Source organism: Seriola aureovittata, chromosome 7, assembly GCF_021018895.1.
Source record: "Seriola aureovittata isolate HTS-2021-v1 ecotype China chromosome 7, ASM2101889v1, whole genome shotgun sequence".
Lineage (NCBI taxonomy): Eukaryota > Metazoa > Chordata > Actinopteri > Carangiformes > Carangidae > Seriola > Seriola aureovittata.
Window position 1 is genome coordinate 18,313,581 of NC_079370.1, and position 25,565 is coordinate 18,339,145.

Here is a 25,565-nt window from a genome sequence, read left to right on the forward strand (position 1 = left end):
CTATAGACATCAACATGTAATCAATGAAAGCATATATGGGGCGTACTAAAAGGAGAGCTTAGGTAATGTCAAAGTCAACCTGCCTATTAAGAGCCACATCATATACATAGACATTTAATTTAAATAGATTGACAATTTCATCCACTAATGTTGATGACATGGATTTCTGCTGAGTGGGTCTTGGTAATACAACTTGCAATACAGCTGTATGAAAAAACCTCTACAAAATACAATACGCCTGATGTGATGCCCAACACGCTGAGGTAACTGCATGTTCACTATGTTACCTCAAGAGGGAGACATTTCTGAAATGATCCAGCACATGAGGAAGGATAGGTTACTGTAGGAGATATATAGGGAATTCAGTGAGACTGTAACTGTACATTAATTGCTTACATCAAGCAGAAGTCCATTCTATAGAAAAAAATAACATTTGAGCAGAAAGGACTCAATTTCTTGTACTGCTGTGGTAGAAACTCCTCATACAACACGCTTACAATAACACATTCAAACTGTAAGTCATATGACCAAACACACACATTATTATTATTAAATTACCATTGTGACAGTGACACAGCTGTATGTTAACGTTTCTTTTTTTTTTTTTTTTTTTAATTCAATCCAAGAGTCACATTAACAAGTTATATCATAGCAGTCCTGAACAGACAAATCCAAAGTAGCTTGCAGGAATGACTCTTCATCATCAAAATGCATTAACAAAATAAAACCTGTCGAGTATAGAAAAAAAGAAACAGGAAGTAAAGCTACAGAGAAAACAGAGAGTTCAGTTTCTTGGTCCACACACAATAAGCCATCAGAAAGACATTATCGCTCCGTCAGAGTACACAAGTCTTTCGTCTTAGGCTCGCTGTTGGACAAACTGTGGTAAGCAGGCAGCAGTAGCATAAATACAAGTTTATCTCTTGCAGGTTTACATTTTCTCAGACTGATAGCAAGTAGAAAATGAGATTCTCCTCTACTGAGGTATTTGAAATAAAGGGAAGTAAAACAAGTGTGAAAAGAAAGGGACCCAGTATTTTCCTACAACCCCAAAGCGGAATTGGTCTGAATGTAAATATTGAATATATATAAATGTACATATATTTGACTTGCTGATGAAGTATGAAACAAACGGCATGGGGGGTTACTGTGGCTCAGTACATTTCATTCTGGGTCAGGTCTTGAAATATCAATTCATGTCAGTGTGTCAATTGTAATTCACAATCAGATTCCCCACCTATATACAAAAACAGCATAATTTCCCTCATACATACATACATACAGGGTGAACTGTATACTTAACCACCTGTTGTAAAAATCACATCACTTCAGAGTACATTTAATACTTATCCATTCCACGGTGCAAACTATTTTTTGTCATTTAAATCCGTACGATGTTGCCGAGTTCTACAAGTTTACAAAGTCATTTTCAAGCTACAAAATTTCCACAATCCTGAGACAAAGCAGAAAAGTAGGTCTATAAACAAATGTGGGGCAAGGGACAACTTCCATTCATTTGTGATCCCTAATTTCCTCTGTGCTCCCATTACTGTAGCAAATATATGAATGAATGAAAAATTATTCATATTAACAGAAATGAGCTACAATACTGTAACCTACAAACAGAACATGCTTTACAGCAATGTGATATTTCTTTAAAAAAAATAAAGAAAGTAATCTAAAGTGCAAGCACAAATACATACAGTTTAAAAGGACAAAGTAGTACGTGGGCAATACTAAAAGATTGTGATTGAACATATCAAATGTTAGTTTATATGTACGTACAGTCTGGAGTGTTTGTGCGACGCGGCCTGTCATGTGGTGGCAGACATCACCTCAAGGCCCGACACACTTACACACTCACACTTTGCTTAGTTCAACCTGCACGTCTCAAAACATAAAATAAAAAGTCAATGGAGACAGGGTTCCAACAGGATAAAAAGTGTACATTTGAAAACCATGACTTCTTAGGAAAATGTCCACTGGAGATCAGCGCTTTGAGTAGCTTCTGATTGTGACAAGATTGTCTATACATTCTCTTTTTTAGCATAAAAATTCTATAGATTCAAGGCTATCGGTTTCCATATGAAATCTGCATTTTGTTTCTAAGCAATCAACTCAGTGATAATAGTAATAACAACAATAAAACTTTACACTGTGTATGAGGAATACAGCACAAAACAATTGCAGTATTATACAAAGGAAAAAAAATGTGGCTCAATTTTCACCATCAATACAATCTGCAGAGGAGAGAAGATCACAGATCTCTGTCATGGCAGTGAAAATAAAAATCATTCATATACGTATATCAAAAATTCACAAAATGTCCTGCATTTGGAATATTCAAAATACATATCAGAACTCTTCAAAAGCATATATCTTGAGAAGGCTTAAGAGATGTGAAATATTGCTTCACTGAAAGCCATAGCGGGGACACATGTACAGTATGCATGGTCATGAGTGTAATGGGAATGTGATGCTCACCGACATGATATTCTTATAGTATTAAAAAAAAGAAAAGAAAAGAAAAAGAAAGGGAAAAAACGCAAGTTTTAAATCCTTATGAGATATCCATGAACAAAAAAAGTCAACAGAATCAAACCATGAATGCACAGATCCCAGTACAACTGGCTACAAAATGATTCTAATGCATTTCATTTCATCTGCTGGAGAAGTATTCCCTTTAACAAATCATATTCCTATAAAATGACATTTATAGAGAAGCTGCAGCATTATCTAGCTTTCATTTTGTGTTTTCAGTTTTAGGTTTTGTCTACTTCCAGAGACAGAAGAGAAAAAAAAAAAAACAATCTAACAATTTAAGAATTGTTGGCAAATGATTGCAATGAGCATCAACAGTAAGTTGATATATAAACAGTAAAAGTTTTGTCAACACATTAAAAGTGTTACTAGAATTGCAATTTCAGATAAAGTTTCTACAGAGAGAGAATGAGTTATGGATAATTTAGAAAATTCAGGGGAGAACTGTTAAGTCTTAATACAACCTAGTATGAATCAAGGTAACGTTGTCCTAAAATCAATAATTTAAATACCAATAAACACTAATGAACATCTCCACTAGTCGCCTGATTTGAGATAAAATTTGTAATCTTAAATATTCCTTCATTTTAATTCAATTTGAAAGCATAGGTCCACCTAACCTATGGTTATAAATACATTTTATGTCAGTTTAATGAGAAAGCACTAAATCACATTTGTGAAAAATATTTTATGCCAATACGACCAGCATTAGTAAAAATGCAAAAAATGAGGCATAAATATTTGGGATATTTTTGAGTTCCAGACTGGTCCCTAAAATGTGATTAAATGGCAAAGGTGCTTGGATCGCTTTTAAAACATGCCTCTCTTAGGGAAGGAAAACACGCACATCAGAAATATAGCAGAAAGGTCAAATTTACAGGTGACTAACGGGCCAATGTTTAGCTATTACACCCTTCAAAAAATACTGGATCAGTGGGGATTTCAGACAGACTGAGGAATGATATGCTGTGAAAAGTGTAGGTATGATTAAAACTGTAGCAGTGTAATGCAGAAAGGAAAATAGTATGACCTCGCCTTTAGAAAACCCAACTTAGCCACGAAAATGAATGTGCTTTCAATGGTCATACATTGTGAATTTTTCCTTTAAAGCCATTACACCTATGACTGGAGAAGGACAGTCAGGTGACATGAGGGGTGACATTAAATGCATTTTTGGTCCACATTGTGTAATTTTAACAATAAAAAAAAAAGACACTTGAATCTGCCAACCTGAAAGGAAAAAAAAAAACACATCAATGAAGTATGTTTGAATGAAGAAGGACTGGGAAGAAGAGTACTGATGTCATAAGAAAAGAAAACATGTAACCCAGTGAGCATCAAAATGATGACATCATACAAGTTAATTTTTCATTTTTGTCACTGAACCCTGAGCTAAATCAAATATATCATTGTTTATGTATATATATATATATATATATATATATATATATATATATATATATATATATATATATATATATATATATATAAATAACAGGCTCATAGCAATTATGACCATCAACTCGCAGAGACCCGAGTTCACCTCAAATGTGTCTGCTAAAGCTTAATGCTTCAAGTGGTCACACAATTGTCACTGGTACCATCAGGCCTCCTTTCTTTAGATAAATAATCCTCAATACTGCTCAAAATAACATGAGCCCATGCATTCTGCACTTTCAGTTCAAAAGGCAGCTACAATTAAAGAAAGGAAATAGTTAAAAGTTACAAATAAAAAGAGAATCGAACACTGATTTCACTAAAAATTAGTTCACTTCACTGTCCAGGGCTTGATTTTTTTCTTGCTTCCCTCTTGTTAAAAACATGCACAGTCAGTACTCTGTTGGAGGGAAAAGAAAAAAATAAAATAAATAAACATTTGCCCCAGGAAATTTTTATAAGTGCTTGCCCTTCAAGTATTCAAGCATTGTATCTGAAACAACCAGTGTTTGGCATTTTGACGATCCTTGCTATGAAAAAATAATAAAAAAACAAAAAAAACAAAAACAAAGGAATTTATAACAAAATAAACTGTTACCAGGCTGAAAATAACCTCACAAAATTTCATGGATACAATACTAATAAAAAAAGGGTACGGTAAACTTCATTTTTGTGATTACTGAAATGTAGTCCCTTACTGTTCAAACAAGAAAGTAACTAACAAGTAACTAACAACCCTTTGCCTTTTGCACAACAGCCTCTCACCAGGAGAGGAGTTAGTTTTCCCCCCCGTTATATTTTAAACTGTTTTAGTTGTGTTTCTTGAGGAGTCCATCTATTGTGCCATCGTGGTCGTTGGGGCTAAAATCGGGGCAGATACCGTTAGCCGTTTTGGTGGTGGCAGTGCCGTGCGGGTTCAGGGAAGACAGGCTTGGCTTTATTTGGTGACCGTGGCAGGGAGCGCTGTGGAGGCCTGTGTTTTCTGTGTGCAGGTACTCCTCAGCAAAGTCCTGGTGCTGCTCCACAAACCCTCTGAACTTGTCTGTGGAAAGACCACAAGAGGGCACCAGAGAGACAGAAAACATTAAACAAAATAATATTAAAAAAAATGCCCAGAGACAGACTACACTTAAAACTAAAGTGGCCTGGTTGTTGTATATCTACTGCACCTCATGAGAGGGTGGAAAAAGACAGAGAAGAAGACAATTTCTCTGATAACCAAGCAAAGTTTGAAACAGATTCAACTTAGGAATATTTAGGTCAATAGTGACCAGGGAGGGTGTATCTTATTAGTTCGCTTACCAAATGTGATCTTCCCTGTGTCTTCAGAGTCGATGGCGGTAAACAGACGTGACACGCTGAGGTGAGCGACTCCTAAAGCTGTCTTCAGTATAACTGCCAACTCCATCTCTGTGATGGCGCCATCCTCCTCTGCCTCAAACATCTGGAGAAGATAAAAAGGGGATAAAAAGGGGAAGAAATGTGAATGCCATGTCTTTGACTTAGCCTTGTGACATGTCCCTATGACAGGGCTGTGCGATTAGGTGCCAGTGAAGTCGGACTTTAAGTGGATGCTCTTTTTCTGAAATAATACATTCTGTTCTCAGTGGGTTCGTTAGCTCTAAGGGCACAGAGCCCGCTCAACTCTAAGAATCATACAGAACAATTCAAGTGAAAACATGGAAGTGACTAAAACTTGAGCTACTTGATTTTAATGCAACCACAACAACAGACTGGCTTCGATGATAACCCCCCTGAAAGCACCTTTTCATTTCATTACCCTACACCTAAGACGACCAACACTATGTGGCATTTTAACGCAGCAAATGTCATGGTGATACTAAGCAAGCACAGAGAACTCTATTCCGCCTGGTGGTTAGACATGCGTAAAGCTTGAAACAGAACATACCTTGAAGGCCAATTTCATCGTCTCCAGAGTTTTGGCAGGTCTGCATACCACAGATAAGGCTATCACATATTCTCTGATATCCATGCAGTTATCTTCATGCTGGAAAATCGAGAGAAAACAATGCGTTACGAAAAGATGAAGACGGAGCATGTGAGCGAGACTACTTATTTATTTCACAGGAGTAGCTACTGGTGACTGTTGTTGTTACAAATACACTGCTGCAAATAAAACCTTGACTGTTTGTTTGTGTACTACACTGCAAATTTATCCCAGCATGTCCAGCTTCTAGGCTTGGGGTTTTTACAGAAGCATCTTGTCAGCTGACAGCTAGGAGTTCCATCTTGCCCTAAACTCCAGCATTTAAATATACTGTTTTATATTTGCCAGGAATGTAAATATAACAATCTGAGAGTTGTTACCAAGCAAAAAAGGCACAATAAAACAAATTATTTAGTGCTGGCTAATGAGGAAGATTGGGGAGCTAAACACGCTTGTGAGTGAAAAAAAATCTTCTCAGCCTTTACTTCATCAAAAAGAGCAAACATGTCTCGCAGCATGTCTGAAACTGGCACATCGAGGAACTGAGCGAAGTCATCCGAGCCCAGCCTCTGCCCCTCCAGCTTCCTGGCTCTGTTCCCATACTCCTGCAGAACCTTCTCGGTGTTCTGCGGTTTCAGCCTGGAAGAGTGAGGGGGAGAAACCTTATGATAATTAATAACTCGGCCACAGGAGAAAAAGAATGAGTACAGCATATCAACTTCTGTAACAACGTTTGAGTTTGTTTGAGTTTGTTGGAGCTGCATTATTTTGAAATGTTTGTTGTATTTGATCGAGTGTATTTGCATTTTCCCCTCCCTTGTTTTCTAGTCACTATTGCAGGGGACAAGGACACACTCCCCAAATGCCTTCCCACCCGCACGACCACACCACAGATACCTCTGCCAGAAACCAGCGCCGTTCTGAGTATTTTGCCCGTCTCGCCCTTGTGCACCTCACTTAGTTCTCATTGATGAGTGTATTGCATTGGAAGGTTTGAGTGACTCACCCCAGTCTCCTGACGAGCTTGGCAAACTCCAGCAGACAGGTGTCGACTGGCAGTCTCAGCTGGCCCTCTGCCATGGCCAGCTGGCAGTCTTCAAATGAATAGTCTGTGATGGGTACGCCCAGGGCTCTGAGCACAGCACAGAGGAGACAATAGCGGGACATCAGTGTGTGCAAATCGATGCAAACTTTGCTTCAGGCTTATAAGGCCAATATAGTAGCCGATATGACTTCTTTGATATTGAGAACAATGTGTACAGTTTTTTTTTTTTTGTCCATTTGCAGAAGTTTCCCATCCCAGGCTCAGAGCAGTGAAGCACAGAGTGTGGGCGTATATGAGATCACAGGTAGTAAGAACAGCTGGGACAACATGAGCACTACATTAGAAGAGTTACCGTGCAAAGTGAGGCAGGGTGGGACAGAACTGTAATGTTATTACTTACTCCGGGCATAATGTGAATAATGGTTCAGGTGAGTAAGTATGTTTATAATATTTAGTATTTTCTTAAAACAGTACATAATTTGTGGTTGAGAGAATGAACCACGAACATCTGCCTTCATAACCACCGTTCACCCTTTCAGACCAAAGCTGTACAGAGATGAACCTGTTTTCACTTGTTTGCTGGTCTGTGTGAAAGAAGTATTGAGACAAAAGTAGTGTACCCAAAAAACAAAAAGTTCCCCTGGTCAGTATCTCGAAACTGTTAAGTAATTACAAATCCTGTCCTTTCAATACAATTTTAATTGCACTTAGAAGAAAGAATGAAGCCAATTAATTTTAGAAACAGACATGTTAATTAAACTATAATGAAAGGTACAACTTCAACAAAAGTCAGTGCAGTCTTCATTAATGAAATTCCATTCTTTTTAGTTTTTTTCATGATCTGTATGTCTGTCTTTATTTTTGATTACAGATTCGATCTTCCTGGTCGTGGATGACGTATGTTTTTGACAAATCTCTGGAGTTCTTCACAGATGATTGTTTTCAGCCATCGCTTTGATCGGGGTTGTTGCTCTACCTTCCACTTTAAAATACTTAACAGGTTTCTTTATTGGATTCAAGTCAGGGGACAGACTTGGCCAGGTCATAGTTTTCTTATTTTTCTTCTTTTAAAAACTTTTTTTTCTTGCGGTGTGTTTGGGATCAGTGTCATGCTGGAACAATCTTTTTATTAAGTATACGAGTACACAACCTTGCATTCACATTGCCATCTAGAAATGTTATCTCCTCTACACCTTTTCCATCAGTTTTGTCTTCACGTTTTATGCCATTTATTGACAAATGTTTTTCTTCTTGGACACCATCCGTAGAGGTTGACTTGTCTGATCAGTCACTGAAAAAAAAGTTTCCACGGATAAGCCTTTTGCCAGATCAAAAGCACTTACTCGTCTGTTTTTCAATCCAAGGTTACATAAATAGCAAATTGTGCGTGGCATAATTTTTCCAGAAGGACCTGTTATTGGTAGCGTGGCTCCTCCTCTCCCTCCTTACCACTGCTGCAACTGTTTCAGCTTATGTTCAGTAGCCGGCTGATGCTCTTGGACCCTCTTCCATCCTCATGAAGTCTCACAATTTGGTTTCCTACTTTTTCAGACAATTCCTTTCCATGTGGAACCACGTTGGATTAGACACAACCCAGGCCAAAACTGAGAAAGCTCCGGTGTTTACGTTATTTTATTTGACCTTTTTCACGCACTTACCATTAACTGAAATGACAGGTGAACTCACTTTCCAGTGAAGTAATATTGGTGGGCTATATTTTCAATGTAGTCTACCTAACCTATGTGTACTTAATGAACACAACTACCCTACACTTCAATTTTATACAATTACTGTAAGATGGTGCAACTTTGAATCATTTAATATTTTAGTGATATTGCATTTTGCAGTTTTGTTGTGTACACTTTGTTGCTTTGTTGTTTATAAGTAAATAAAAGCCAAAGTAAATGAGGCATCAAGTAATAACTCAACAGTCAACTTTTCTTCGATACATTCAAAGGTTGAACAGCCTGCATAGTATGAACAATGACATACAACAATACATTCAACTTACTTCGCCATGACGCGTCTCACATTGATAGCAAAGAGAGCGGGGTTCTTTTTCTCCTCCTCTGAGGGTGTGTAGATAGGAAGGAACTGTGGAGTGAGCAGAAAATTGGTATTAATTAAACTTTAAAGAAATTTAAAATATAACTTCATAAACACAGGAATAAGAATAAAAAAAAAGAGATGAGATAAAAAGAAAGGGGCATACATATACAGTACATCTTCAAGAAATAGGGAAGAGAATAGAAAGAATGACAGGGATCGCCTGAGATTCTTTTATTAATTGAGAGTTCTGCAAGTGCAGAGTTCATCATCATCATGAGCAAACTGGGCATGATCTATAGTCATGTTAGTGCATGCAATATGGAGAGATACTTTGACGCTTACCTCGATCACAAACTCATTGTGCAACTGGCAGAGTGTCAGCCACAAGATTTTAAACCTGGACAATAAAAGGACACAAAGAGACAAAGAGAGCTTTAATTATGGTCCTTGTCCAAAAGTAGTGAGAACCTACTCAAGTTTTTCCTCATTAGTATGTTTAGGAACAAGGTTTTTTTTTTTTTTTTTTTTTTTTTTAATTTAAAAAAAAAAAAAAAAAAAAAAAATTTAATTCAATGGTTTTACATAAATGCCTGGATCTGGACAGAGATCTGCAAGTATTTTTTAAATGTTTAGGTTCAGTCTTTAGCTGGACCAACTAAAGAAGTCAAATAGTCAAGTAGTGTATAGTTCAGCTAAGCTGAGCTGGGAAGACGGCCAACGGCATCCAGACAGACACCATCACAATGAAAGTTGGATCAACACAGGACATAGTACTCTAAGAACACTATGGAGACGGATAACAAGGACAGTCTTTCTCCTCCAGCCATAACTAATCTGCTTCCAAGTCTATTTGATATCTTATTGTGGAGATTCAGATCCAGACCGTAATGCTCAAAGCAGATACATATTCTACTGTATCTTAACAGCAAGTAGAATCTGATGAACACCGTACGTTAATAACAAATATCAAATAAAGAAATTGTGTACTTACGCTCCAGGTCCTTGCCATGTCCATGTGATTGAGTCCTGTAAAAAGAACATAAAGCCAAGACAGTATTACACAGATTGAAATAAAAATACATTTATATATTTCCTGGGTGCATTTCCAGACCAACTGTTAGCAGCTTTGGCTACAGCTCTTCTTGTAATAAATAGTGGGGGGGAAAGCTTTCAAGCATATTTTCACACCTATAACTGCTATTACTGTGCAATTATGTTAAGGAAGGAAATCAGTTCCCGTGCAATCCTCTAGTCTGACAAATCAAAACATTGGTTCACATGCAGTGGACAATCAGATTCCACAGCACCTCTGAAAAAAATGTATACCATTTTTGTCATATTAATAACATTGTTTAATTATGAATGTGGGCCTTTGAAGTGCTCAGGTCTGCTAAAAGAGAAATGTACTTGTGTTAACTGAGTTATTTTTAATCCTTTAAACTTGTACCAAAACCATGTTTTTTTTCTTGTTTACATAGACATTTCTGAAATCAGGTTACCGCAAAAAAGTGGGGAATTCTGGAGTTACTAAAGTGCATGTAAACAAATTGACTTTGCAAACAATTTTTTTTTTTTTTTTTAACTTGAAGTATGTGTCAACCATGTGACCCCAGTGAACTCAACATCTTATCCATGTTGTTACAGCAGAAGTTTTGCAACTGCATTTGTGATTTCTACAACTTACCTCACATATTGCAGAACATGTAAACACTAGCTCTCAAGAAAAAGGCTGCAAAGATTTGGGCCTGCCAGTAGGTGACTACTGAATCATATCATGCTAAAACATACTGTCCGGTGCAAATGAGTTTAGTAGAATAAACTCCATCTCATGTGACCATCCAGAGAAAGTTGGTGAAACTTAAACAGGGCAAACTCATGCTTTCTCAAAAAAAGCTTTGCATAAATATTCAAGCTTTATACTATAATTACTGCCATGGGCTAATTTTGAAGCACAAAGGGAATTAAAAGTTGAATAATAAATTAAATGGACAGATTTACATGATTTGATTCACAAATAGAAACAAACACTCAAACTTGCTGCCATGGCTACAAGTTGTATATGCCCCACAGCATTTTGCATCCTCCTAACTACAACTCTCTACGGGATTACAGAGCTTTTAAACAGACCCACATGACGACTGTGGACTGCTGCAGTGGAGCGTTGCAGGTGAGCAGGCACAGGTTATCAGTAAACAAGCCCTATGTATCCAGCTCTAGTGTGATTACTGATGATGCTGATTGTGTATCTAAAAGGTTATTTAATTGCATTCTAAAGCTGAATTGTTGCTGGCACAGACATATTAAAAGACACTTAAAATCTAAGGTTTTTGAATGTAGATTCAGCCTATTTTCTGAGTTCAGACCATACTGTAGGTAGCACCACCTTTCACTGTGCCACTCCCCGCATATGGAAAACCACTCATGCCTGCTGCACTGGCTCTGATCAGTGTTACTCACATTATGCAAGATGTATTCAAACTGAATGGAAATTCAGTTTCAGGCTGAAACTCTGATATTCCAGGGATTCTCAAATGCTGCAGTGTTAATTTTGCAAAATGTTGCTTAATCATTCATTAATCATTAATGTCCCTAGTTGCCACCGCCTTAAGAGTTTCAGGAATATGACCACAACTACCAAGTGTTGAGTGAGGGAGGATCTCACAATGCTGCATGGCATTCTGCTGAGTTTGCACAATGCTTTTGCTTTACCCAGAACATTTTCTCCTTCATGGATACTATATATAACTGTAATACCTTTGTTCCCGCCATGTGACCGGTGAGATATTTACCTCGCCACTGAGTTTGACTCTGGAGAGGCGCCAAGCAAGCTACAGGGTTTGTATTGTATACATACAGACACACATATGGCCCATGCAAATGCCTCACAGAACTAACACAGAGCACTAACATTTTACCTACTGCAGACCATTCATATAATTTAATCGTCTACCACTGCCACTATTAGGTTTTGACTTAATGCTGTGTATAACTTGCACCTCTCGTATGTTGAACCAGTTGGGAAATCTGCTCTATAATACTCTTAGTTTTTAGTTTGTATTTCTGGCAGTTAACAGCAGCAGATATCAGAGAGTAAGGCAAAAGAGAGCAGATCAGAGGTTACTACCTGATAAATCAAAGTAAGAACGGATTATAGAAGATAGTTGATGCGGATCAGTGGGCATGTGATGGGCCAATAATTAATCTCTAGGGAAACCAGTGTCTGACCAATCACATCTGTAATTTGTCACACAGTTAACCAGTGAAGAAGGAGATAGGTGTTCTATTCCCCATCTGTTTTATATAACGAACTTTGAATATCAAACAGATTATTTAACCGACTACATAGAAACAAATATGAGAATAGGATTTTTCTACAAACAACTGCGCCATTAAGCTGCATTACTTAAGTGTGCTTAAACAATCTTACCAGTTTATTAGGGTAACGAATCACCACAGGCTGCACTGGCACAGCTGGGATGAAGGCACCTGTAACAGTAAATAAGACATAAAAGATTGATTTCAATTTGACCTGTTTCTATAAACAATAAACTGGGTTGAGAACAACACAGAAATTGGACTAGTAATTGCATATTTGAAAAGGTGCACTCAATAGTTAAGCTTTACTGTCAGCAAAAGAAAAATAAATAAATAAATAAAATCACACAAATCTATTTCATACCTATATATTATTTGAATATTAGAGTCTTATGGGAAATTACAGTTACAAGGAAAATGTCAGGTAAAACTAAAACAACTGGTAGCATGACTTCAAACAAAAAAAAAAAAAGAAGGAAGCTGAAAAAGGAGAAGAGTGACAGTAGAGAAGCTACCTGGCTTAAAGGTGATTAAGCAGGATCTATTGGTGCATGTTCCCTCTGGAAAAATCATTATCTGTAGGTAAGAGAATGCAATAGTTTATATATTGAAAAGAAGAAATTTAAAATAAAAATCATTGCCACATATTAAACAGCAAGTAAGAACAGCATAGTGTATGTTTATTTGTATTAACTTGCAATAAAATGCAAGTTTTAAGTCAGATGAACAGTTAGTTCAATTAGATCAGCAATGTTTTCTTCAATGCTGGATTTTAGGAGTAAAATGTTTGTTGTGATATGTCTTTCAAGAATCTCCATGTTTGGAAATAAAAACTGCAGTTTCTGATTGTCAACGTTAGGTTTTGTGCAAAAAAAGTGAGTGTGGCGTTTACATTTTGCTTTCATAAATGAAAATATGTCAGTTTCTGTCATACAGAGTCACTAAGCCAGCATAGATGTTTGTTAAACAATTTCCATCTTCTCATCGGCAAATGTGTTGTAAAAAAAACACCTGATGTCTTTTAATATTAACAATCAGGTGCTGTTTGGAATTGTTTTGGTTATTTGGTAGCTGCAAATGTGATGCCTGTTTTTGCATGTGTATGTGTGACTTCCAGTCGTCACTCACCTGAGGCCATTCTCCTCCAGAGTGGGCTCTGCGTTTGATTTCCTCCACTGTCTTCTTTCTGGAGTCCTGGTCTGACCGTGATACAAACACTGGCCTGATGTACTTAATCAAAGCTAGAAGCAAAAGGCAAAAAGAGAATAGAGAAAATACAAATCAATACAGAAAAAGTTATTTCTTTTGAAGGCAAAGCAACTACAGCTTCTTTTCATTGTCTGCAACTTCTGCATGTCGAGGTTCAGTTGAGCGAAAGGGAGAAAAATCAAATTTCCACTTAGAATTGGGCATAAACTATACAACAGTCATTTCAAAGAACCCAGTCAGATCTTTTCACTTCAGTTGGTAAAACATGTCATGCCTGTATTGGCTCAAAGAAAAATGCTTCAGCAAAAAAATACCAAGATCATAATTGTTAAATAATCTGATACTTCAGGAGCACAAACACTTCACTGTACTGGCTAAGAAAAGCCAGAAGCTTCTCTTCACATCAACCACCACTCTAATAGTGTCCTTTTACGAAGCACTTAACTCGAAATCACTCAAACAGAGCTGCACAGTGGTGACGAGTGGGAGAATGCGGTTATACTGAAAGATTCCAGTGTTAATGTGGCATTCATATAAACAGTGCAAGCACTGCTGAATAGAAACCCTGTTATCTAGGAGAAACTACCATTGATAAAGGGCAAAACAGTATCCTGTAATGCTTACAGATCATTATTACACTATTACAGAGTTTATGGGCCTTGTAAACCAGCTATCATAATACTTCACACAGAGAATGGACACACAAAAGTATCAAAAGCAGCCAAGCTAACCTCATATATGGAAAAAAGTCATCAAAAATGTCTTTTTTAGGTGCTGTATTCATCTCTATTAAGACATGGTCATGGGTTCTTCAATGCTGGTTCCATGAGTCAGATGAGTCTCACATGTTGATCACAAATTCAAAAAGGTTCCTGCTTCCCTCTTCTGTTTACAGGCCAAGAATAAGGCAGTTCGAGCTACAATCTAGACAATCATGTCAGGAGTTTACACATCAGTGGGTTGATATGAGAAATTCAAGTGATACAACAAAAGAAACAGTAGCAGTGACAGAGTTTTTAACTGCTGGCTGAGTTGATAATGCTCAGTTATTAAGAATTTAAAACTGAAATGTGTAACTTCACACAAACTGAAATGTGTAACTTCACACAAACTGTCACCCTCCAAACTGTCACCCTTCAAGAGGCCAAGGATCATCAGACAAAATCCACGTCGACTGATATCAGCTAAATGTGCTGATGTAAACTCAGCTATATTATGGGGCTGGGTGTCAACTCATTATCATCAGTAGAATTGTATTAAAATGATATGATCATATGATGATATTGTTTCACAAAGGCACATGAGCTTTGCATGTTTTTGATTCAAACATGTAAAAAGTTTTAATGTAATCCATTACAGTGGAACAAATTTAAGGGAATTAAACCTCAATCCTTTTGCATTTCAATTTACAGAACAGTCTAGAGTTTGGACACACTTTCTTTGTGTCCAACTTTTGACTGGTACTGTAAATTGAAATGCAAAAGGACCTGTGAACAGAAAGACTGGGTTCAAAGTCGTTTTGCAGATGCCGGAAGCATTTTCTTCTATATCCCATCTTTTACAAGACATAGAAAATCTAGCTAAAGCAATGTTGCTTGAAGCCCTGTGACAGAGAGTCAGAAAGAAAGAGATACAAGTTATGGAGAGTGAGGATGACACAAGGTGAAGAAATGTAAGGGAGGGGGGGCATGAGAAGAAGAAACTGATTCCTACAGTGAGCTGTCTTCCAACAGGAAGGGATTATGGCTCTAGCTAGTACCTTGACACACACACTACACACGTCACTGTGGCTGATCAGGTCTTAATGCTTATTTTGGATTCCACTTGCTTGGCTAGGCATTGGTGCCTGGTTCCTAATGCAAGGCCAATGGGACTGGTCAAACCAAAGTTGCACTGACATCAGTGGGTGACCTTATTCAATATCTTTGGGACAGTCCAATATACAGTGACCAGACAAACCAAAATAATGCCATACAATCAAATAAACCCTGAAACTGTACAATGATTACCGTAGTTAATTATGCTCCTTTAGATTCCTTCAAAACATCTTAGTTGACTGCATTTTTGTCAATGAGCAAATGTGTCCGATGATGTTTTCAATCCCTAAATACAAAGCAAGTAAATGAATTGGCAAGCTTCACTGAGACGGGAAGTAAAAAGGGGCTAATCACTGACTTAGTAGACAGAGCAGAAGGAGGAGAAAGGAAGCCTAAAATAACACACACCTAGACCTTGTACTATATGCCCTGCTGCCAGGGGCATTAGAACAAATGCTTAAATTGGCAAGTTAGCTAGTTAGTAGGATCTGCTATTACACCACTCCATGTGTCTTCCATAAGGGCTCTGGTGGTGCAGAGACAGTTGGTTTTCTCACGGTCCTGCTGCTTGGTGGGATCCATCACTGGCAGTGGTGATACCATAATAAAAATAACACTGAAAAACTCTTGTGATTCCTGATAATAAAGTCGTAACAGTTGAGTAGAAACAGCAAGTGGATGATTTAATTTGGGAAACTTATTTTTTCTTACACTGAAAACAAAATGTGCAGAGACTGTGAGGTTCAGGTTGGATTTCAGTCACTGAGCTCTCGACTTTACTGGCATTATGAAACAAACTTTCTTTCCAGACATTTCTGGTTCAGGTTACAAATTGAGGCTGGCGGGCCAGCAAACAATTCTGTCAATAACATTAAATAAAATCCTGGGTTCATGATCATTAATGGCAGTTACAGGATGTCTGATAAGCTAACAGTGTTTTACATCTATAGCATTAAGTATTTAAAGAATGTAGTGAGTTACGACTGAGACATTTTCCTTTACTTGTCTGCGTGCGATCATTTATCCAGATAAAGATATCTGATTTCTGTTTCCTCACATAATGGTGCGTTTAATGACACGGCACTACAGAACTGAAGTAAAAAAAAAAATTAAAAAATCATAATATTTTACAGAATGAACTTGCTGAGTCACAACTGATAAATCAAAGGTCTTCCTTTTTCAAACAACTTCTGCTTCCAATACAGCAAAGCATGTGTCATGTTTTCGTGCGTGTTAACAAATATTAGCCAAGCTCTACTTGGCTTCGATTCATAGAAAACATTGCTGGGAATTGGGCAATCTCCTCTATTACCAATGCAGCAGCAAAATCACAGAAACTGTTGTGGCCTGCCTTTTACAAAGTAGCTTTGCCTGCCTCAGTGAACATCACAACACAAGGCACGTACTTGTGTATACTTTACCTGCCGTGGAACCCACAACTGCTGTAAAGTTTGGATAATAACTGTGCCTATGCACAGAGATTACTGTACTCCAGTCAAATAGAGTTTGTAATGTTGTCAAGAAGAATCAGATCAGTTTTTTTCAGATGAGAGTCATTATATTACCTGTTACCTCCCTCACAATATAGGTCATAGTCAGAAGTAATGTTACTTACTGCCCCAGAGAGGTATATCCTTACTCTCAGCCTTCATGACAATTGAGGCCATTGTCATGGTGACTGGGATGGCATCGAAGTAAGAAGAGTGGGGTGCGAGGGTGAGGATGGGTGCTTCTGCAGGCAATGCCCTTTGCCCTTTCACAGTCATCCAATGGAAACCTCCCGCAAACCACATGACCCGCATGATGATCTTCAGAATTATGTCCACCAGTCTGCAAACAAGATCATGTATGTGTGTACACTTTTCATTTAAACTGTAGACACTCTCTACATGACATAACATATGAAAATAATAGTCACAGATGCATATATCCAATGACAAAAGATAGAAGACAGAAGAAGATTAGGGCTAGGGAGGATTAAAGTTATAGCAAAAAATAAATAAAATAAAAACTCAATTTCTTCTCTCTAGACCTCTCTCTCTCTCTGTTGTACCCACACATTTGAACTGCTAGCACTGTCTATAACCAAGTCTCCTATGAAAATATGACATTATTCACCTGCTTATTCATTAACCTTTCAGGTGTTATTTTTAGTGTTTCGTTTGAGACAAGTGTTCAAGAAGAGGAGACCTGTGGCTGCTGTGGGAGTTTCTTGGACAGCCTATTACACAATCAGGGAGTGTGGAGCTCAACATAGAGGGTCGAACTACTCAACTACCGCTCAAGGATGACTCAGAATAAAATGAGATAGGTAACAGAGTCATATTCTGATTTTTTTTTTTAACCCTTTTTTTATTTTGACTCTGGTTTCTTCATTATTAGTTGCAATCTTACAAACAAAGGTGTAAATTATTACTAGAAACAGATTTTCTCACTTTAATGAATGTACCAAACCTATTTGTAGGTGCCCTATTGTGCAAAAAAAAAAAAAAAATAGTTGTTCAAACTTGTATGTGAAGTAACATTTTTGAGCAATGTGATTTTCTATTCATGCTGAAAGCAGCATTGGTAATTATGTGACTAACTACCCATAGCATTCTGCTGTTGCCGATCAAGTTCAAGCATGAATCTTTCCAAAACAAATGTCTCAATATCACTTGTTTAAAAGAACGGTAGTGTTTCCTGAAATACAGAAAAAAAAAACCCCACCTCTTAATAAACAAGCACAAATATGCATAACAAAGCACCCACCTCCTCCAGAGGCACTGGGGTTCAACAGCGGTCTCGGAGCGTCCCAATGAGGCCAGGAAGGCAAAAGGCCAAGCCAGCAGCATCATGAATGCAGCTATGAGTAGACGGATGGGGAATAGTGTGACTGTCATTAACGCAATCTGTAAGAGATTGAGGAAAAGAGAAAAAGGTTACTGGAACGGATCCAAATCAATATTTCAACAATAAGTGTTGTCAGCCATCTTGGTTGTTACGGTTGCAGGCTGTGTCTGAAATCACTTCCTCATTCAGCACTTGTTATATACCTTAACTTATTACACTCATCATCATTATCAATTTGCATCATCACCAACACCTGTTCAGTCACACAATGGTATATTTTTCATCCATACAATGCAGAGCACTGCATTGTGGGGTTATTAGCAGTAAGAAGTTTCCATACCATGGATACAATGAAACTGTAAAATTTAAAAAGGACAATTTAAAAAAATTGTGTGATTCCCCTCATGTTACAATATGGCGTCCATGTGTATGATACACCTTACAGCTGCATATACAAACACATTCATGTAAATGTTACATAGAACATATGATCTTCATTCTTGAAGGCAGACAAAACCTGGCAGTGCACTGTTTGAGTCCAATGGTGGCTGTTTACTTTAGAGCTTTTTATGACTGACCCTGATAACAGTGCTTATCTTCTGTCAATATTTGTCTTGATAGCAACCGCTACTGGGGAGCTTCAAGACTATCTGCATTCTCTTATCTGGGGGGAGTTCTTGTCTGAGACTATAGTCAATTTAAATCAATCAACTGAAAGCTTGATTGTAACTACTGACAAACAATGAGCACCAAACAAATTTTGGTGACTAGTTGAAGAGTAGTCAGTTCCCCCCCGCAAAAACATACCCCTAGTCTGAGAAATAGCAATACCTACACTAAAATGGCATTGGCTACATTATAGGTGTATATTTTTAGGACTTTACACACACATCCTACCACAGCTATTACAATGACACAGCACACTAGTTTCTGTTCTCTTTTCATAGTTCTCCAACATGTTTACTTTCCCAAGACTTTCTTAAGATACAGGGGTTCCAAAAGTCTCAGACTTTCCCATGGGAAAATGGCCTCAGACTTTTGAATCGCATTATACATGAATTACTTTTGTTCTTCTATCACACATTTTATACAAATTTCAGGTTTAGTGTTTTTTGCACAAGAAAGAACAAACAACACAGTAAGTGCCAGTAATATTTTCTATAATAAAAAGGGGCCTTGACAGGATTGTTTGAGAGCATCTGTATAATGCATTTGTTAAAAGATTTATTCAGACCCAAAGCATAAGAATGCATGAATGTCACTTAAAATTAAAACACAGGCAATGCTACGAAAGCAAAGAGGCTATTCAGGAGTTAGAGTGAATCCAGACATTGTGCTAAAAGGCATCATTAAACTCATGCAATAGGGCTTAAATGGATGGGAAAACAACATAATCATTCATGTGGACTAATGCAACTTGGGAATTGTATTGTAGCTGCCAACATAGGGCCTAAATTGTAAATATGCTGTAAGTAATGTACAGACAGAACACGGGCTTCTTGGCATCACAATCACAGGCTACTCTGGCACAGCAGAAATCAGAGCTGAACTGTAGCCAGTTGCAGGTATTACGAACAAAATGCAAAGCAACAACTGGAGTCAACTGTGAACCAGATGTTACTGGTGTGTTGTTAATTTCTCCGCCCTGCTGATGACGACCCTAGAAGGTCAAAACCAGTCTGCATTTTTAACCATTAGAGTAGACCCTGTGTGTGTGTGTGTGCATGTGTGTGAATACAAGCATCTGTTTAAATATCCATGTAATCTTTAATTCTGAATGCATTGTCAAACCAAAAGGAAATCTTCTGTATTGCTTTTCAAAACCTGTGATCCATCATGAAGCTGATAGCCATGTCCTTTGTTATTTTTAATGCTGTGTAGTCATATCCATAGGTTTATATGTTCTTCCAGTGACAAACACACAATCATGGTTACAAATAATGCTTTCTAACCTTTCTTGACTAAATACACCCTGAAACAGGACATTGTAGTAAAAAATTCAAACTAACAGAAATCATGACCTATAGCCCTTTAATTAGTTGTAGAGACGTGTATGAGCTTCCTGTCTTCAAAGTACTGATGCTTCACACTTGCCTTGCCACTTGCCTCTGTTTACAGTCAGTGAGAGGCTGCAGCAGTGCATTTAGGTTGTTCTGTGTGGTAGTGGGGCATGTAGACAAATTTAACACTTGAATAATTAACAGTGCTGTAATGGTATGTATTTAAGATCTCACTTAATGATTTTAAAAACAAACCACTATGGAGAAAGCACCGTGTCTTTGCACAGAATTATCTTAATTTGGTGTGGGTGAGCTGCTTCAGGTCTTCAGTGAGAAGATGCAAAACAGCAATAAATCCATGAGTTTAAAAAGCTCAGAAGATGAAAATACAGCAAAATATACAGCAAAAAAGACAAGTTTATAGTGGAAACCTTATTGACTTTACTTTAACCACACCCTCAGGTCTCAATGGGCAAGCAGTACTTCACATGCTACTGGCACTTTATTGAATGGGACCTTAAACTCAGCAAAGTGCACCTTCAAAATCCCTCTGATGAATATGTATAACTACTCAGATGCCCAATTTTGAGGTCAATACATAGAAATACTGATCTTTACAGTGTGGGAATAAGGTATTGACTAATTTCTGCTTTAGTAGGATCAAAACAGATTTAAGTCTTTGTTGGGTTCCCCAATAAATCACAGAGGAATGTCAATTAGGCTCGTCAAAGCTAAGCTGAGAATAATATTAACTTTAACATTTGCAGCTTGCCCTTTGACCTTACCAACTTTTCAAGGGTTTATGGCTACTGTAGGACTGGAATGTTTTCAGATACTCCTAAATGACTAACAAAAACACTGCAATATGTTTTCACATAAGGGCTATGCCAATCAATTCTGTAGATCAATTAATCAGCTCATTAAGGTGCAAAACTGCAAGAGCATCTGTATACAGATTCAAGGCTCAGGGTACTGAATTACAGAAGAGCCTAGTAATGAGTATAAACCAGTCTCCACAGTTAATCCAACATTTGGGGAAATTGACTAATGTGGCTATTTGTCAGAAATGGTCACTTTATTAACTACACCCCCTTATCCCAAAAAAGAAGTAAAAGTAATGGATTGGAAAAGAAGCGAAACTTCTCCAGTTACTCTCAATTGTATGGTCTACTGCACAGACTCATGCACTGTGAGCCACAATGCAAGTTTGGCTTGTCACAAAAAGGACAGTTTTTCATTCATTTACAGTCTATTAGCTCTCAGGCCCTTAGCCTGCACAAGCAATAGCATTATGCTCAAACACCAAGCATACTCTCATGGCCTGGGTTAATCCAACATAACTCATCTGTTCCTATTACCATCTGTTACCCCTCCTATGGGGACTATGGAGGGCTTTACATGTATAACATGGCCAGAAATCATTTACTTACTTATCAAAATACAATTCTGAGACAATCTTATCCCTCTATGTCCAACCACTGAAACATAAAAACTTAAGGGATACAGTAATTGTGAAACTAGAAAAACAATCCTGAGTCATCTCACACCATTTAGTTACAGTCTATCACCTAATACTGTTGAATAGGCACAATAGACAAACAAGGGATACATAATTGTCCTTTTAAAACCTAAAACGTATTCTGTAGGTTCATCAATTTATTGGTGAGTCAGCTGGTAGACACAACTATTACTTTTTTCTGTAGTCCTCAGTGTTTCAGTTCAGATTGTTTGTTCTTCATGTTGCTGTTGATATGAAAGCAAGACCAGCGCAACATGCTGAGAACAGTTGTTCCCAGTAACATCAGAACAACTAGGAAACTGATTTCCATCATTCCATGACCCATTTTTTTGTTCAGCACTTAGTGTTTTCAAGAAACCAGTTTCAAGCGCCTTGCTCTTCTGACTTCCTTACTGTCATGATAAAACATATGATTATAAAGAAGAATGGATGCAGAAAAAAAGCTTTGTTGCCAAGGACATGTCAGGTAAATGTCACTTTATGTTAAAATGTGTGTAATATTTTACAATCTATTTTTGGCCCAGTATTCAAAATCCAACATTCTACAAATTTTAAACAGCACATATAATCACAATGTAGAGCAAAAAAGTGTTCACAGCAGTAGATTCTGTGATCAGTCTAAATAAATAAGCTCAATGCTCCACTGAATTTGTAATGCAAGACTTATAGGAGAAATCAAAAAATGTACTTATTCCCTTAGCTTTGATCCACCTGACATTCTAACTTTTCCCTCCAATCTCTGTCAGTAGAGCCAGGAGGAAGGAAATATGTGTGAACCTCCCTTGGTCACTATTCTTACTTGTAACAAGATACTCTCTCATACCTGCTATGCCAGAGCAGCGCCATTCATAAAACCAAGGCTCTCCCATTAGACTGGAGTCTGTTACTGAAAATATCTCACAGCTGTGTCCCAGTTCCACACTGTTTACTAATACTACATAGTATATGCTATGTTTGACTTTTGATGGTAACCATTTTGGCAGTTATGCGCCATAAATAAAAATGCTTTACTGTTTTGTACCTACAGGTAACAATATAATCACTGCTGGAAATCAATCAAACTGCAATTTTGGAAAGCTGCTGCCAATTTCAGATTTGGAAGCTTTACAAAGAAAAGGCAAATTGGTTTTCACAAGATTTATTACACTTATGTATTTGTTTATCCTGGAGCTATGGGTGATGATCAACAATATATTCATATCAAACTGATTTAGAATGCATGCTGGCATTTTTAATTTATACTTTTTTGGTCTTTCTTTCCCCCCCTGGTGTGAATGTACGACACACTCGAACAAGATAAAAGTAGTATACAGTGTTCAACAGGGACATAGCTTCACAACTCCATAAGCCCATGGACACAAAACAAAAAACAGCTCTCAATCCTCATCTGAACCTCTATGTTACGGTACAAATGTATGAAGCAGTATCTACTTTCTCAATGTACTGATAAATGCTAACTCATGGCTCATGGTGAATACATACACTACTTAAACTGTTCTGAGATAGTGTGAGGTGAACTACAAAGGGCTCACAGTGCTCAAGGGTATACATGATGAGTGGAGGTTTCCATCATCTGTGCAGAATGCAACATGTTGCAATATTTGGAAAGTACAATTCTACCATGAGTGCAATATCAATCAGATTAGGAGGCCTTTTAAATTTCTGTCTTGAAATGTCTGTGCAAGCTGTATCCCCATGATTTTTTTTTTTCTTTAAACTTTTTATAGTTTTTGAGCAATGAAGCTCAAAAATAAAAAAAACCAGTGGCTGCAGGCTTGAAGTAGCCTTCAAGTTAACACCTTTTGCAGAGAAGCCTGAAGGCTTTAAATCTGATTATCAACAGCACTGATGGAGAGCTGGGCTGCATGTCTGCTCTGTGCTGCAAAATTGTAAAATTTAATCAGGTGACTGGTCTATTTTAAACGAGATTGGCAAAAGCGTGTAAACTTTAACAGCTGGGGAAAATCTATCTAAGCTGCAGATGGGGAGGGGAGGGGGGGTGAACATGACTGTCAGTTTTCCATCCCATATTCTCCATCCTCCACATCCACACGTGTTGGCTGCTGGCTGAGTGGGACGCACCATGATAGCTAACAAAGCAAGAAAAAAAATGCAAGGACAGCTGGGAACGGTATTTAAAAACACCACATTCAACTATCCCTCCGAAAAAAACATGCCTTCTTGATGAAAGCTGCCATAATATCTATGGCAACAGTTACAGAGCAACAAGCTAGGCCCATCCTGGACAGGCGGCCATGCTCAAAAAACTGTATTTCATTTTAGTGGGTTGTTAGCAGATTCCTGGGCGAGATGGGGTTTTTTCACGTTTTATATGCTCAAGCGTGAAAGACCCACCATAGCTGCAGCTAAGCATCCATTTTTCAAAGACTCTTGGCCCTTTACAGCACCATTAAAGGAAGGCAGGGAGCCAACAGGACAGAAGGGAGAAAGCAACATGTATGTAGCTAATGTTAGCTGACTAGCTAACACTAGCTCAGCTGACAACATGCAATCAGGAAAAACTACCAATTTAAACGATGGTGACAGCCTCTCCACTGCGTTGCTCTACAGCGTTAATGTTCTGCAGACAACTAAAGCAGCATGTCAAGGTATCCGCACAAGAGTAAATAATTTGACTGCAAACATAATATTACCTTTGCTTTTTCCAGAGTGGTGAATTTCAAGACGTGCACAAAAGGGTTTCTGAACGGAGGAGCTTGGTCCATCTTCTTCCCATCTCCTTCCACCGCACATTGTTTGTTACTCGGCAATCTCATTCTTCCAAGAAGTAACGTTCGCCGAGGCTGCAGATGTATGTTCAAAATAGAAAACTGATTTTGCCAGAAAGGAACACTCTTCACGCAGAACGCAGTTTCCCTTATCTGTCTTTCACCGTGGCTAATTGAGGTGGCAGTGCAGGGTTATTAACGTTATCTTCCTTTCCCGGGCAGCATGGAGGGATAATGGTTAGCTCGAGGATTAGCTGGGGATATTTGAAGTCGCCGATATCTTTCTGCCTTCCGTGCGCAGGACGCCTTCCTCCACACCGCGTTCCCCAACCAGTCTGCTAGCTCTGGATGCTAACTTAACGGAGCCACGATTTCTCTCCTCTGACAGAGCGCATGCGCAGGACCCAACATTCGCATCCATATCATTGTGCGTCCTGAGCATCGCACGATGTGATTCTGCCTTCACAACTGGCCAAAATAGAATAGTAATTTCTCATTTGCGGCGGGGGTTTGCAATGCTCCTCCACTACTGGCCGAGGGCAGGGACAAAAATACTACAAACTAAGCTTGCGTAAATCAAAACAATAAACATGAAGCTGGTGTTTGAAGACCGTTATTGCTGTGTGAGTGTTTTTAAAAACATAAAACATTTAGAAATAAAACAGTTGAATAAAAACCACAACTATTGATGTAACCATACCTGTTGTATTTCTGTAGTATTTCTCGCAGTGCTGGACTGTTATATTCAAGACATGTCTGAAAGCCACTGTCTGACAGTTAGAAACAGACAGCATGGTAAAAATAAATATAAATCTACAAATGATTGGCCTCTGTTTCATGTCATGTTAACCATAATCAGCACTGCAGCAACTGCCAGTTGATGAAGTTTAAATTCGTGAATTTCTGAGATATTAAGTTTAAAGGGAAAGACAGCAAAGATTAAAGCTATAGTAAATATACATCAGTATAATGTGTATTCCCCAGAAATGCTTGGGAATTGGTACAACTCAGACCTTTTTTTGTTCTCTGTTTGAATTACCCCACACTGTTGCACACATGAGGAAAAGTTATGCAAGAATATCATTCATCTATAATTCAGTGGAAGCTGCAATAACAACTGATGA

At 38.0% G+C, this 25,565-nt stretch overlaps 1 protein-coding gene across 1 annotated transcript; it reads right to left on the minus strand.

Annotated features, from left to right (window-relative positions):
- Positions 1 to 580: 580 nt before the first annotated feature.
- On the minus strand, positions 581 to 24,892 carry LOC130172639 (lysophosphatidylcholine acyltransferase 1). Its single transcript, XM_056381480.1, has 14 exons — positions 24,367 to 24,892; positions 18,113 to 18,252; positions 16,977 to 17,191; positions 13,464 to 13,576; positions 12,851 to 12,911; positions 12,448 to 12,506; positions 10,012 to 10,046; positions 9,363 to 9,417; positions 8,983 to 9,065; positions 6,933 to 7,058; positions 6,412 to 6,565; positions 5,888 to 5,986; positions 5,281 to 5,422; positions 581 to 5,020 (listed from the first exon to the last, which is right to left on the minus strand). The coding sequence occupies exons 1-14, from the start codon at positions 24,487 to 24,489 to the stop codon at positions 4,788 to 4,790; spliced, it is 1,638 nt and encodes a 545-aa protein (XP_056237455.1). The 5' UTR covers positions 24,490 to 24,892; the 3' UTR covers positions 581 to 4,787.
- Positions 24,893 to 25,565: the final 673 nt, after the last annotated feature.

Excerpts from the sequence above, each read along its gene's own strand:
- LOC130172639 (XM_056381480.1), bottom strand. The coding sequence starts at position 24,489 with ATGAGATTGCCGAGTAACAAACAATGTGCGGTGGAAGGAGATGGGAAG. Across the intron at positions 7,059-8,982 it reads GTGAGACGCGTCATGGCGAA|AGCCCTGGGCGTACCCATCA; the intron begins GTAAGTTGAATG and ends TGCTGTGCTCAG. Across the intron at positions 6,566-6,932 it reads AAGCTCGTCAGGAGACTGGG|GCTGAAACCGCAGAACACCG; the intron begins GTGAGTCACTCA and ends TCACTCTTCCAG.